Source organism: Diplotaxodon limnothrissa, linkage group LG3 (assembly GCF_057381915.1).
Source record: "Diplotaxodon limnothrissa isolate DT_005_m linkage group LG3, D_limnothrissa_male_GT1.1, whole genome shotgun sequence".
NCBI lineage: Eukaryota > Metazoa > Chordata > Actinopteri > Cichliformes > Cichlidae > Diplotaxodon > Diplotaxodon limnothrissa.
Genome location: NC_140598.1, coordinates 37,310,365 through 37,325,467, shown reverse-complemented (window position 1 = coordinate 37,325,467; position 15,103 = coordinate 37,310,365). Strand labels below are relative to the sequence as shown.

The 15,103-nt window shown below is 42.4% G+C and overlaps 1 protein-coding gene across 1 annotated transcript; it reads right to left on the bottom strand.

Moving 5' to 3' along the window:
* Window positions 1-432: 432 nt before the first annotated feature.
* On the bottom strand, window positions 433-14,942 carry LOC146635693 (NLR family CARD domain-containing protein 3-like). The gene is made up of 10 exons (XM_085349072.1): window positions 14,855-14,942; window positions 13,888-13,995; window positions 11,609-11,713; window positions 11,401-11,487; window positions 7,675-7,853; window positions 5,536-7,312; window positions 5,140-5,313; window positions 4,719-4,892; window positions 2,103-2,149; window positions 433-1,529 (listed from the first exon to the last, which is right to left on the bottom strand). Exons 2-10 carry the CDS (start codon window positions 13,974-13,976, stop codon window positions 997-999), a joined length of 3,165 nt encoding a protein of 1,054 aa, XP_085205198.1. The 5' UTR covers window positions 13,977-13,995; window positions 14,855-14,942; the 3' UTR covers window positions 433-996.
* Window positions 14,943-15,103: the final 161 nt, after the last annotated feature.

The following is a 15,103-nucleotide window of genomic DNA, read 5'->3' as shown; positions in this document are numbered from 1 at the left end:
TCGGCTACTATTCTGTTGTTTACCACACTGTCAAACTCAATGCTAACATTATTTTCCCAGTCCTGTGTGACAAATATGTGGTTTTAGAACTCATGTTTCATTATGATGAGTCATATAAATAACTCATATTACATATAATATTTTATATGTAGCATAAAAACTGTTAGGCCACTTAGTGAAGACAGGAGCTCCACGCCCTTTTCCACAACTTAGGCACTATTCCAGAGTCAGGAGAGCTTATTTTTGACATTTTATGACAGTATTGACAGTATCCATATAGATGTGTTGGCTAAAAGTGTAGCTATTTTGCAATCAAGCAGTTGAGGGTTTAAAATAAAAGTGAAATGAAAATTATCTATGGATGTTCACGGTTTCCTCAAATGAACCAAATTTTTATTTATTTAACTTAATCTGTCAAGAAATCATGCACTTCTTAAAAAACCTGAAAACATTTTTCATCACTTTAAAAACTATATGTGTCACTAAAATAACCATATATACATATTCATACTTAAGGTTGTGTTTATAAAACAAGGTTACTAACAGAATAGTGAGCACATGTTTTCTTGTCTTATCCTCTCTGCAGGATCAACTGATCACTTCAAGAGGGCAACTTTTTTGACCTTGTGTTTGTCTGTTTGATAAAGATAATGAACTGGTTCCTATACACCACATTTCTGCTCTATTGGAGCACTCAAAGCACTTGTCTTATTTACCCATTCACAAAAGCACTATTTCTCTGCTCTTTCTACCTAACATTCACACTCCAACAGGTGCAGAGTGTCAGAGAGGGCGGAGTTAGTATCTTATCCCAGGATAGTTGGCATGCAGGCTGAAGCAGACTAAGATTGAACCGCCATCCTTGTAATTACTAGGTAACCTGCGCTACCACCTGAGCTACAGCCTTCTCCACAGTGCTCAGGCTTCAACTGATGTCTAGCCTTCCTGAAGTTGTTTAGCAGGCATTCATTTTCTAACCTACAGTGAAACTTCTTTCTACGGTAGCTGACAAAACAATACAGAGGAACAGGTGTGAAGTTCAACGGCAGGGTAGAGGGGATCAGTGAAGGTTGTTTTGAAGGTGTGGAGGTGAATGAGGCTACCAGAAAAAACTCTGTAAAAGGACAAAGTGCCAGCTTCCCAATCCAGATACACCCCAACCCGACTGCAGCGCAAACCCTGAGATGATACACAGACCTTCTCTTTGTTGTGCTGAACAAAACAACCATCATCAGAGCAAATCAGACACCAAGACTTGTTGTTTTTTCCCAGCTTGCAGTCATCCACATCTCCTTTCCTGCCAATGCTTCTGTATGTTAACCCAACACATAAGGGCTCTGACACCTCCATCTCCAGGTAGCAGCGCTCTTTTAGTCCCTGCTCACACAGCACTTGCTGACAGCAATCAAACCTCTCTGTATGATCAGGATAAGCCTGCTCCTCCTCCACCCAGGTCACTTTTCTTTTGTCTTCAGAGAGCAGCAGGTTCTTGTGAGCTGTGTTGGAGTCCAAAGTGAGCGCACAGGCATCTGGAGGTAAGAAAACACTTATAGAATCACTAAAGACTTTAATAGTATACCGTTTGTCCACCAATGGCAGTATGAAGTACAGAGCTGTTGGGCAGTAATTTTAAAAAAAAATCCATCAAAAGAAAGTTGTTCCTGAGTTAAAAGTCAACATTCTTCTCAAAATAACATTTCTGAATACACGAGTGATGTTTATTTTTCCTCTTAAAGGCAGAACCATGACAGGAATGTTTAAAATTGATCTTAAAAAGAAACAATGTATTTCTACGATTCTTAATATTTTATTGCTGTCCTTCAATATCCAGTATTTTTACATGTACCATTAGATCTAATAAGTCTAAATCCTTTCTCACAGAAAACACTATGTAAACTGATGGTGATTGTTTGTGGTGGTGTGTGGTAGAGACTGAGGGAGGCTCCTCGCTGGAAGCTCAGGTGAAACACAGAAAGCTGCTTTAAAACAAAAGTTCTGCCACATTAACCTGAAATGAGCATGTCGTAATTAAGTCCTGTAGCATCTTAATGCCTCTAGAATTCAGGCATTGCAACATTCAACAGATTCCTGTAGATACTCACATTTCTTCAATCCTGGGTGTATCCGGTGACTTCCACCATGTTCAAAACTGTGGAGGAAATTGAGTTTAAGAAATAGAAATGGAACTATTAATTAGTAATATATGCATCTATTCTGTTCACCACCCAACACCCAATATTGGTCTCTTGCTGGCCAAGAAAGCAGAGTAATGATAAAGCTGAGTGCATGCTGACCCCAGCAGCCGGAGTCTGATCTTCACCAGGTAACAGAGGTGATGATTATTCAGGATTGCAGCATTTTAGCTTTAAAATGGCTTTACAGGTTGATATATTAAATTTACTGTAGTCCAAGCTTTTCTTTGTGTTGTACTCACTAAAAGAAAGACAGTGTAGGGATTTGTTTGGTAGTAATGTAATAAGAGGTGTAACAAATTACCTTCTTCAGTGGGTGATTAAGTAAAATACTCCATTACGTTTAAGAAAAGTGTGTTACTTTTTGAGTAACAACCAGGGTACTTGACTTGTTAGGAAACAGAAAATTACTCTGTATCACTCTACGAGTATTCACAGCATGAAACCACAGTAAAAAGGTGGCGGTGCTCTAATCTTTAGGAGGTGAAAAAGCAAAAACTAAAGTTTAAAACACTTTAGATTAAGATCAGATCTGTCAGGGTCCTGGGTCTCCTGACCCAGCGTTTTAGTTCTTTGTGATTTTTGTATTATTGTACTTGGTGTGAGTTTCTATGGTTTCTAGTTTTGATCCCTTGCCCTTCATGTTTCTCTGTCCCCTCTGTTCTGTGTAAGTCTGTGTCTGCATGTTTGAGTTCCCCTCTGTGCCTCTCGGTTCTTAGAGTCCTCTGCCTTATGGTTTATGTCTCTGTGTCTCCTAGTTGCTGTCTCCACTGTGTCAAGTTCGCGTCTCTGTGTGATCCTTCCTGTTTTACTTTGTAGGTCCGTGTCTTATGTGAATGTGTCCTGCTTTGCTTGTCTCATCAGTTCTAATTTCCCCCAGCTGTGCTCTCCTTCTGTGTCTCATTCTCCTCGTTACTTCCCAGTGTATTTAGTCCCTGTGTTTCTCTGAGTCAGTGTTGCGTCGTACCCTCAACAAGCTGTGTGTGTTTTGCCTCCGTGTTGCCAGTGTTTTGGTTCCAGTTCAGTGTGTTGTGCTTCAGTGTTTTAGTCCACCAGCGTTTTTGATTGTCTTTTGATGCCTTTAGTTAGTAAGAGGGTTTCCAGCAATAAAGCTGCGCTTTAAGTTGAACTTCTGTGTCTGAGTCCTGCATTTTGGATCCACCACTCCTGCTTGCCCGCCTGCCACACAGCCAACCATGACAGAACGACGCAACCATCAAATGGATCCTGCGGACTCACAGTCTCAGTATCTCGCGCAGTTGTGGAATTACTGCCGGGAGGTAATCCACGCTGAGGACACCCCCAAGAGACTCCTTCAGGTGGTCTTTTTTTGACAACTTTTTGTCAGCCACCCTCTGCACAGCTGTTTTTTTGGACATTAACAGATTAAAACAACTAATAACAGCTCTGAGGGCTAGGATTTGCTTCGAACTGTTTGGCATGGGCGGTCCAGGCAAGGAAGGGTCAGCTACCCTCCTGGAAGCCCTCGCTGCCTGGTATTCTCAGCATCAGCATCCTTTCCCATCAAGATTTATCACTAAATCATTCGATCCTCCCTTAAGAGAGGGACTGCATCCTCGTTGCCTTCACCCCAGTACACCAGTGTTACCTGTGTCTCCAGTAGCTCAGCTCCCAGTGTCGCCTGCTCAGCAGCCACTCTCGGCTCAGGCTCCTGTGTCGCCTCTGTGTCGGCCAGTGGCCTCCATGACGGCTGGCCTAGTGATCTCTTCTGCTGGAGGGTCCGAGGGACCGCTCCGGCCTTCGTCTCTTGTTTCCGCTGGAGGGTCCGAGGGACCGCTCCGGCCTTCGTCTCTTGTTTCCGCTGGGGGGCCCGAGGAGCCCGTCCAGCCAGCTGCCTCGTCAGCTGGGGGGCCCGAGGAGCCCGTCCAGCCAGCTGCAGCCTCATCACCATCACCATCCTCGCCTGGCGCAGCCTCAGGGTCCTCCGCATCGCCTGGCCCAGCTTCTGCCTATGCTTCGCCTGGTCCGGCCCCGTCATCGCCTGGTCCGTCTGTTCCTGCCTCGTCTGGTCCTGTGCCCACCGGGCCTCAGCCAGTACGCTTGACACTGGAGCGCCGCCGTTGGCTTCCGCACGGCCGGCCCCCTGACCTGTTTGGACTCCTGTGCTGCCGGCCCCCTGAACTCTTCTGTTTTGGCCTCCTGTGCTGTCGGCCCCCTGGCTGGCCCCCTGAACTCTTCTGTTTTGGACTCCTGTGCTGTCGGCCCCCTGGCCGGCCCCCTGAATTGTTCTTTTTTTTTTGGGCTCGTGTTTTGTTTTGGGGCTTTCTTGTGCTTTAGTGTTTTTGTTTCATTTTTAGTTTGTTCAAGGGCTACAAGAAGGGAAATAAACTTATTCTCAATCGTTAATAGGAAATAGAAAGCATTTTGGGATGAAGACTAACAGAACATTTTGAGCTGGCTCTCATCCATTAAAAAACTTGTCAAACAGCTTCCTGGGGTGTTTCCGTGCTTGCTTTGAGCTTGGGGACCATTTTCCAAACAGTGGATGATAAAGGAAAACATTACTTGACTTGGCTGAGCCGGTATTGTGGATCATTCCTCAGCTCAGAGAGCTTCTTCTCTCCATATTCTCCTGGATAGTTGTAACTCAGGTCCAACTCTTTCAGATGTGAGGGGTTTAACTTCAGAGCTTTGACCAAATAATCACAGCCTTGTTCTGTCACCAGACACCCAGATAACCTGAGAAAAGAATAGTTTGATACATATAAATGCAGCTTTTAGAAGATTTAGAAATCCATCAGCAGGACTACATCTGTTGCATCGCTGAAAGAATAAATGACTGCAGGAATGAGTATTTACAGGGCAGATGCTATGAAGAACAAGACCTGTGCTAAAATAACTTCTGCCAGGTGATATCTGTTTCACTTTGTAGGAGGTTGGATGGGTTGTCTATGTTTATATTATGATACATAAACATGTAATGTACCTCAGAGTTTCCAGTCTGCAGCACTGACTCAACAGTCCTTTAGAGAGCAGCTCCACTCCTGAATCTTTCAGGTCATTGTTGCTCAGGTCCAGATCTCGTAGAGGTGAGAAGGGGTATTTGAGAGCAGCGACCAGATGATCAACCCACTCTTCACTTACTTTACAGTCTGCTAGTCTATGGAGGGTGATGGGTGTTTATTAATTTTTATAGAAACAGATAGATGTAAAGAAAAGGCATGTTTAAAGATACTTAATGGCCAACCATGTGATTGCCATTTGTAATACAGAGGACTTGTCCCCTCTCCTTCCTCTTTTGCATTCTGGCTAATAGTCCAGTTTGCTGAAATTATTTAAGGGTGAAGAGTTTATCTCACAAACAAGAGTGAAAAAAACTTACAAGGCCTTTTTGCTGCTCCTCACTGCTGGTATCAGCCTCCGTCTGCCCTCATCTGATGTGTTGTAACTCTTTAAGTCCAAGACTTCCAGATCATTCTTTGATGCCTGCAGCATGTAGGCCAGTGCAGAGCAGTGCAGGGGAGTCAACTCTGTTTTTGAATGATCTGACAGTGCGAGATATTTCTGAATCTCATCTTTGACTTTGTGATCTCTCATCTCGACCATAGTCTGGAAAAGGTTGATGCAGCTGTCTGGAGAGAGGTTCTTCCTTCGCATAGATTTGATGTGAGTCAACATTTTCTTGTCAGTATCTTGGCTTCGATCTGTTGGAGTCAGCAGACCATGAAGGACTCTGTGACTGGGTTCAACTGTGAGGCCAAGGAGGAATCTCAGGAAGAAGTCCAGGTGGCCATTTTTCTTCTCCAGCACTTTGTCTACTGTTATTTTAAGAAGTTCAATTAAAGTATGCTCCTTGCCCTTTAAATCAAAGAAGATGCTGAGATCTTTAGTATCATTGTTAATGAAACAGTCATAGATGTAGAGAGCTGCAAAGAACTCCTGCAGAGTCAGATGCACAAAGAAGAAGACATTTTTCTGGAAAATTATTTTTTCTTCCCGAAGAACTGTGGTGCAAAATCCAGAGTAGATGGATGCTGCTTTAACATCAATGCCACAGGCCTCCAGATCTTCCTCATAGAAGATAAGATTTTTCTTCAGCAGCTGCTCAAATGCAAGCTTGCCGAGTTTCAGAAGAAATTTCCTCTGTGTTTTCAGAAGCTTTTCTTTGTTTGTCTCAACGTCCTTGTCATATTTTCTACTTCTGTATTTTGTTTGGACACAGAGAAAGTGTGCCATCATTTCTGTAAGAGTTTGAGGAATTTCAGTTTTCTCGTCTCCTCCAAAGACTTCCTGGAATAACACTGCAGAAATCCAGCAGAAGATCGGGATCTGACACATGCTGTCGAGACTCTGTGAAGACTGAATATGTTTAATGATCCTGTCAGCAAGATCTGGATCATGACTAAATCTCCTCCTGAAGTATTCAGCTTTTTGTGAGTCATTGAACCCTCTTATCTCTGTCACCATGTCAACATGCTCAGCAGGGATCTGATTGGCTGCTGCTGGACGGGAAGTAATCCAGAGGTTTGCATCAGGAAGAAGGTTACCCTGGATGATGTTTGCTAGGAGATCCCTCACAGGTGCTGCTTCCTTGACAGATGTTATAGTCTTAAAGCCTTCAAAGTCCAGCTGAAACCTGCTTTCATCCAGACCGTCCAGGATCAGGACAAGCTTGGTTTTGGTATAATCCACTGAATCTTTGAGATCAGACAGTGTGGGGTGAAATAAAGTCAGGAGCTCATGTAGGCTTTTTTCACCTGTAATCAAATTCAGCTCTCTGAAAGCAAGACTGAAAACAAAGTCTACATCCTGGTTTGCCTTCTCTTCGGCCCAGTCAAGAATCAACTTCTGCACAGAAAATGATTTTCCAATTCCTGCGACGCCCTTCGTCACAACTGTTCTGTGAGGTTTGTCTTGATCAGGCAACGGTCTGAAGATGTCACTCAGACTGACTGATGAACACGTTTCCAGTTTACTTGTGCCATATCTGAACTCATGCTCTGTGCGAGGCCCTTCACTCTCCCCAGTGGTGATGTAGAGCTCTGTATAGATGTTGTTCAAAGGACTCGGCTTGTCATTGTTACCTTCAGACACCAAAAAAAATTTCTTTTGCATCGCTTCTTTCCATGTCTTCTTTGCCTCAAATAGTTTGATGTCATCTGTAACAATGAAATGCAAGATGAACAAGCCCAAAATTACATTGTTAATACCAAATGATTTCATTTTTTTAAATGGTAAAAATGCAAAATCACAAAATGACAAAGAGAACAAATCTTGAAATTAAAGTTTTCATTGGTTTAATTGTTTAAATTTTGGGTAAGATGAAAAAAAAATTAAAATCTAGAAAATTCACCAATTAAAAAGAACCCTACACACCTAAAAAACTGTGTATAAAAGAGATGTTTTATTAACAAGAAAATCCCAAATATTCAAACATTCAAAATACCGCTCAAACTCATTTTACATCTAATAAGAGTTTAAAACTTTTCTCATAGTAGTTATACAAATTCTTAATACTTACCATTGTCATCTTCAGTATCTTTCAAGCTTTTCAATGTTATTCTGGATTTCTTTCCACACTGTGGACAGGAGTCCTCTGCTGGTGAATCAGACTGATCTGAACTTACACACTGTTTGCAGGACTCATGTCCACACATGAACTGGACTGGATCCTTTAAAACCTCCTTACACACTGGACAGCTGGATTAGATGGGAGATGAAGAAAACATTTCGTTATTATTGTGCATCACACACAGTGATATCACTGTATCTGAGGCAGCATTTGATCTACAAACAAAGAAATTATTCTCCTGTATTCAGAAACCTGTTGGTCTGGAGATTTATATCTATATTGCTATGGAAAATAAACAGCCTTAAAACATCACCTTCATACACCATCAACACCACATGATGCAGAATTCATAATTGAATTTGTGACTGTTGGAAAAGATTGATCTATATTCTGCATGAAAGCTCACTGTTGTTACTAGATCAAGGTTTTTCTTTGAAAAAGCTATCTATTGTGTGCCAATATCTATTGAGGCCACATAACTGTTTCCCAATTAATCTGTTCTACGACATTATTCCAAAAAGCCTGCCTTTGTGTTCACGAGCAAACTAGATTTAGTGTAATGTTTCTGTATGAAAGCAAAGGGTTTTCCTGGTAAAATCCCATGCAGCTAAAACGTGCTGAACAGCTGTACTTAACAACACCGACAGTTGAAGAGCACATTGTCTCATTGGGGCCCTTGAAGATTTCTTTTTTTCATCAGATACACTATTGTTAGGCTAAATTTAATGAAGCATTAAGCATTACTCCACCAAAGTGACTGTGAGTGCTCTGAAATCGAATCCAGTTTTGTATTATGCTTCTTAAGGTGAAATGATTATAACTTTTTCAAGGAATCAAAATCTGAATCGTAGCATGAGCAAATCTCTCAGGACTCACTCACCCCCTCCCTCCTGGCTCACAGCTTCTTCTTCTTGGTTGGCAACTAATGTTAAGGCGCATTACCGCCCCCTGGCTCACAGCTCAGTGGACATTTACATGAGAAAATATATATTTGACACATTTGAAGAAAATACTAATAAAATAAAATAAAAATAAATAAAATAAATGTTCCCTTTAGAATTTTTTCCCTCGTTTTTCCTCCATGAAAAGAGAAACAAATTAGGTTTGAGTGAAAATGTACATTTTTTGCACTCTCTGGGCAACTGACTAAGTGACTCAAATGACGCAAAAATTCGATTCAATTTGGTGAGTGACTCATTCAAACTCGATTCAGTAAAAAGAATCAAATTTACCATCACTATGATGCTCATACACAACTTTGTGATCTGTAGTGAGTAGGGATGGGTATCGTTTAGGTTTTATCCGATACCGGTGCCAAATCGGTACTTTTGAAACGGTGCTGGTGCTCAAACGGTGCTCAAACCGGTGCTTAAAGAATGGAGAACACAAAATTGGTCCAAAAACCTCTCATATTCAGCTGGTTTTATGTAAAAAGATAACAATGTTAGACTTTTCTGCAGCTATGGGGCATATATGGTATCACTCTTAGCTGGAAGCAGTGCTTAAACAATGGAAAAAATACAAACTTTGTCCAAAAACCTCTCATGTTTAGCTGTTTCCCTCTTTTTCTTTGGTCATTTTAGCCTTTTTGGACAGGGTGAAGGGAGTACCTGCCATCAAACAAGAAGACAGCCGCATGTAGCTATGATGATGTTTGCTAGTTCACCTTACATGCATTAATGTAATAACGTGGTTAGCCTACTCAGCGTAAATTACACGCGAACAACAGAGAAGAACGGCTGCTGCTGCCATCAAATACGGTGCATTTCTCGGCTTTTAAAAAAAACCGCTATGCGTCGCCAGGTGTTTCATCGGATTTGAGGTGTTACCTCCTTTGCACAGTATCAGCTTAAAGCACTTGTTGCAGGCTGCTAAGTTTGCATATTTTGCTGTGAAGTACAGCCAGACTTTTGACCGCTTCGCCTTGGGCATTTCTAATCTGTAGCTCTGCTCTAACAGAACGTACGTACCTGGCCCCGCCTACTATCCTCGGAAACGTAAAATGATTGGCTAGAAGTGTATCACAGCTCAGGAAAAAAAAGCACCGAAATAAAGCACCGAAATGTGCGCTGCTTTTCGGTCTGGTTACTACAGTTTATGTCAGAACCGACACCGGTACCCATCCCTAGTAGTGAGAGTAGGGAAGAAGTGGGAAAGAACCAGGAGAGGTGGAGGTACGCTAATCCTCTGACTATTAGTGCTAAAAGTCTACTCCTCAGTATTATACTTCGGATGGGAACATGTTCAGTGCGGTTCAGCACTGCTGAGAGGTGTGTCGGAGGTGTAACGTACTTGCATTCCTGTGTGAGTTAAAACTGTGTGTGTGGTTACCACGTGAGTATTGTAAGATAAGAATGATGTTTGTTTAACTTTATCTGTGTTTTTTGCTAAGTAAGAAGCCATCCCATTACTATCGCTAAGATGCGGGAGAAAATTCATTTGTGGTCTTAGGGTGCTATCTAGTGGCTATCATTATAATTTAGATTGTATAACATTACGCTGAAAACCCACAGTATAGTGTTATACATAGTGGTTTATACACATATTCATTCTTTCTGTTTACAGATGACCACACACACACACTCACACCCCCTTTACCTGCATTTAAATATATTGTAATTCAATCACATCCTGTTTATGCCATCGGCTACCTCCTTCATTAAACCTATTTGAACTGCATCACTGTGGTGGACCATTCCTTCTGACCGAGGACGACTCAGTTGAAGCGTGATCGGCAATCAGTGCAATCATATATTACAATTAGCATACCTGGAGAGAAGAGGAATGATAGTCAGTGGAAACAAGACAGAACAGGTGAGAAAGAGAGGGAGACATGTGGAAGGGTAAACATGCAGAGATAGTGAAGGTGGATGAGTTTAATACCTGGGATCAACCATCCAAAGCAACAGACAGTGCACAAGTGATCTGAAGCATAGAGTGATGGCACGGTGGAGCGGGTGGAGATGAGTGTCATGGGTAATTTGTGATAGAAGGCTAACAGTAAGAGTAAAAGGGAAGGTTTACAAGATGGCAGTAAGAGCTGTTACAATGTACGGTTTAGAGACTGTGACTGAAAAAGAAACAGGAGGCCGAGTTGAAAATCTTCATTGAGAGTGAGCAGAATGGACAATATCAGACATGCATACATCAGAGGGACAGCTCAGGTTTGGAGACAAAGTTAGAGGTAAGGCTGAGATTGTTTGGACATGTGCAGAGAGAGGATGGTGGATTTACTTGACAAAGGACTCTAACAGAGAGCTGCCAGGCAGGAGGAAAAGAGGAAGACCTCATGACCATGGATGTGGTGAAGAATGACACGCAGAGGATTGTTGTAAAAAAAGGAGCATGCTGGGAGCTTTATGTGACTCCTAAAGAAGATGAACACAGTCTATATAGGTGCTGTTTTTAAGAGGATCAAACGTTTACTTATTCAGATGGGTTTGAAAACTCAATGTGAAAACATGTCTTGGTGGAGTGTACACTTTGTTTCCATGCATGCTATGATTTGGGTAACTGGGTAAATATTGGGATCAAATTGAAAATTGAACTGAATAAAATTGCCATGCAAAAATACAGAAAAATCAACATGCCACATGTGAAACTGCAGGTCAGTCAGTCTGTCACTTAATCTTTAATGTGCTACATTTATTCCTTTGGGGGGGGAAAAAACTTTACCTTTGTGTCTTTCCAAAGTTGACTGGTGTGTACATGGATCCTTCACTCTTCATAGAGACAACACTGGGAGCTCTGGACTCAGTTCCACTAAAAACGGAAATATTTGTATTTATTCCACAAACAAGAAACCACCTGTGTTTCTATTGTATTTGTTTCCAGGAAAAGTGAAAGAAGAATACAGTAAAGTAAAGTACAAAATAAGGATTACCCCTGATGTTGCTTGTCACCAAAATCAACTGGCTGATACATGGATCCATCACTCTTCATAGACACAGAGCTGGGACCGGGAGAGTCATCTCTATTCTTCTGTGAACTGTTCAGAACAGGATATGAATCTTTTTTTTTTTTCTTTAAAAAAATAACAGTGAACCTTGATCCATGATGGACCTCTGAGCTAAATGCTAATAGGATGGCAGAAAAGGAATGTGAAGGCAGGTGACAAATGAAAGAAAAAACAACAATATGTTGGTGCGCTGGTTACAGGAAGTGCATCAAGTGTCTTGTGAACTTTACGTGAGGGTGAACTCCATTCTCCTAAAAGATTTCCCTCTCACCTGATCAAGAAGCCCCAAACTTTTCCACAGCTGCTCAGCTGTTTGAGATCAGGCAAACATGTTAGACCAGAGTAACATCATTTTCATCCTCATCAGGTTATTCAGTGAGACCTCGTGTCATGTTCTATCACTCAGAACAACTCATGCTCATAACAACTCATCACCAACCTCTCACTGGATCAGGCAACCATGCCATCCTGTCTAAAATCAGCCACAATCATCCCAGTGCCGAATAAGTCTCCCATTTCCAGCCTGAATGATTACCGCCCTGTGGCCCTCACATGAAATCATGAAATGCTTTGAGAGACTAGTCCTTCAGCACATCAAGGATTACCTCCCCCCAGAATTCGACCCCCACCAGTTTGCATACCGTGCAAACAGATCCACAGAAGACGCCATCGCCACATCCCTGCACGCTGTGCTGAGTCACCTAGAGCAGCGGCAGAGCTACGTCCGAATGCTCTTTGTGGACTACAGCTCAGCCTTTAATACAATCATCCTGGACATCCTCATCACCAAACTGGTCACTCTTGGCCTCCCTCCTCTCACATGTGCCTGGATAAAGGATTTCCTCACAAACCGGCCCCAGACTGTAAAACTTGGCCCTCATCTCTCCTCCACTCGCACACTGAGCACCGGCTCCCCACAGGGCTGTGTGCTGAGCCCCCTCTTGTATTCTCTCTACACCCACGACTGCAGTTCGACCCACAACAACACTCTCATCATCAAGTTTGCTGATGACACCACAGTAGTCGGACTCATCTCGAAGGGAGATGAGGCAGAGTACAGAGAGGAAGTCCTGAAGCTGGCAGCCTGGTGTTCAGAAAACAACCTGGCACTGAACACTAAGAAAACCAAAGAGCTCATTGTTGACTTCAGGAGACACAGCACCGACTTGGCCCCCCTCTACATCAACGGGGAGTGTGTGGAGAGGGTCCACACTTTCCGGTTCCTTGGTGTCCTCATCTCTGCTGACATCTCCTGGACAGGAAACATCTCAGCGGTCATCAAGAAGGCCCAACAGTGGCTGCACTTCCTGAGAGTCCTCAGGAAGTACAAGCTGAACTCCAACCTGCTGCTGACCTTCTACCGCTCGTCCATTGAGAGCCTGCTAAACTACTGCATCACAGTATGGTACGGCAGCTGCACCAAAGCAGATAGAGTGAGGCTTTAGAGTGTGGTCAAGACAGCACAAAAGATCATCGGCTGCCCTCTCCCCTCCCTGATGGATATTTATTCCTCCCGCTGCCTCAGCAGAGCAGCAAACATTATCAAGGACAGCTCCCACCCTGGCTTCAACATGTTCAGCCTGCTTCCCTCAGGGAAGCGCTACAGGTGCATCAGCACAAAAACCCACAGACTCAAAAACAGTTTCTTCCCCAAAGCGATAACCACCCTGAACTCACACATGCACAGATAACACAGCCCCCCACTTCCCACTTCCTCTATGGACCACCACTGTGCAATACCAATTCCATGTGCAATACACAACTGTATATACATAACACTATTTATTACATATTACTTACGTCTTGTATATTGTACATTTTATATATATATATATATATATTTTTTTTTCCCTATGTTAATACTGTCCATATGTACATAGCGCTGCAGAACTGTAACCCCCCCCCCCCCCCCCCCCCAGCATGTTTACACTGAGTAGGAGATGCTCTGTATCTCATTATACAACTGTATAGTGACAAAAAAGGCATTGTGTTCTATTCTATTCTATTCTATGAATGATTTATAGACTCTTCCCTCTAAGGGGGTTCAAATCCTGCCAGCATAACATAGCCACTTTTTTCCTTTAATATGTCACCTATCTGTAAGTATTAAACAAAGAGAGCTCTGTGTAGATGATAAACTGTAACCACACTGCACTAAAAACCGTTTTCCAATGTAGAGTTTATTCATTTATGATCGGACATACCTGACTAGCAGCCCACTGCGGGAGCTGACTGGCTGTTTGGACAGTGAAGGGGTGGAGTCAGCTTGGTTTCTCTTTCTTGTCTCAGACATTTCTGCAGCTGAAACACAACTAAATGAAAAAAACAGAGAATAGTTTGTAAATGATAAAAATCCAGCTGTACAGACTTCATACAGTTTATTGGCAATTCCAGTGTTAAAGATCCTTCTTCCTGAACCTGAACTGAGATGAGCTGCAGTGACAGCTGGCAGCCTGTAGGTGGCAGCAAGATCTCATCATTATTTCCCCTCCTAGACCCTAAATATACTTTGTTAATATTCAATAAAGTTACTCTTTATTTACAGACCTAATATTTTTTGGTAATCACTGCACTGTCAGGTAAGATTTAAGATTATCTAGATTACTAGTAAATCACCAGCAGCAGTGGGTGAGTAAAGTGAAGTGGTGCGCCCCTGGACCTGTATCTATTATCGGCACTGGAGCTGTGAGTACAATCAGACTGTGAAAACTAAATTGGTGAGCGTGTTTGCCACTAAATTTCCCCTGGATGTAGATGCAGAAACTCTCCGTTAAGGTCTTTTGTTTACATGGATGATCAATGACAGCGTGAAGGTGAAGCAGGTATTAAAAAACAAGTTAGAGTATCTATTTCAATCATACTATGAAGCAAGTCAATGGAAAATGGAAGTAAAAGAATAACAATGCGAATTTGACTCGGTTTTATGACGTTACTGGAGTGTTTACAGAGTTAAACGTGGACATATGGTCGCTCCTAAATAGTAAATTATAAAAAGAATCAGTTTGAATTCGTTTACGCTGAGTCGCCGTAAACTGTGAAATCTGCTGCTGCGATGATCCTTCTTATGTGCGCAGTTACTGCAGTAAAACAAGATGTCGGCTGATTAAAAACACACGCATCGCTCTGCCCGACAAAAGTCGACATAAAGCAGGAAGATAGGCGGTGACTTACTTTCACGCTATAAGAGTTTTGAAGTCTTTCTTATAACTCAATCAGTTATTGTGAAGGTTTCCTGACTCGCTGCTGCACTAAAGAATGGCACAAACTGGAAACCCTCTGTGTGTGTGTGTGTGTGTGTGTGTGTGTGTGTGTGTGTGTGAGCGTGTAGGGCTTGCTATTGTTGTTGTTGCATTTCTTTTTTTCACTTTCGTTTCTATGCTCTTTTATGCGCCTTTTTTGTCTATCGGATCTGTTGCTGAT

Coding starts and splice junctions, on each gene's coding strand:
- LOC146635693 (XM_085349072.1), bottom strand. CDS start 13,976: ATGTCTGAGACAAGAAAGAGAAACCAAGCTGACTCCACCCCTTCACTG. Junction 7,313..7,674: donor AGATACTGAAGATGACAATG/GTAAGTATTAAG, acceptor TCATTGTTACAG/ATGACATCAAACTATTTGAG. Junction 2,150..4,718: donor TACCGGCTCAGCCAAGTCAA/GTAATGTTTTCC, acceptor TTTCCTCCACAG/TTTTGAACATGGTGGAAGTC.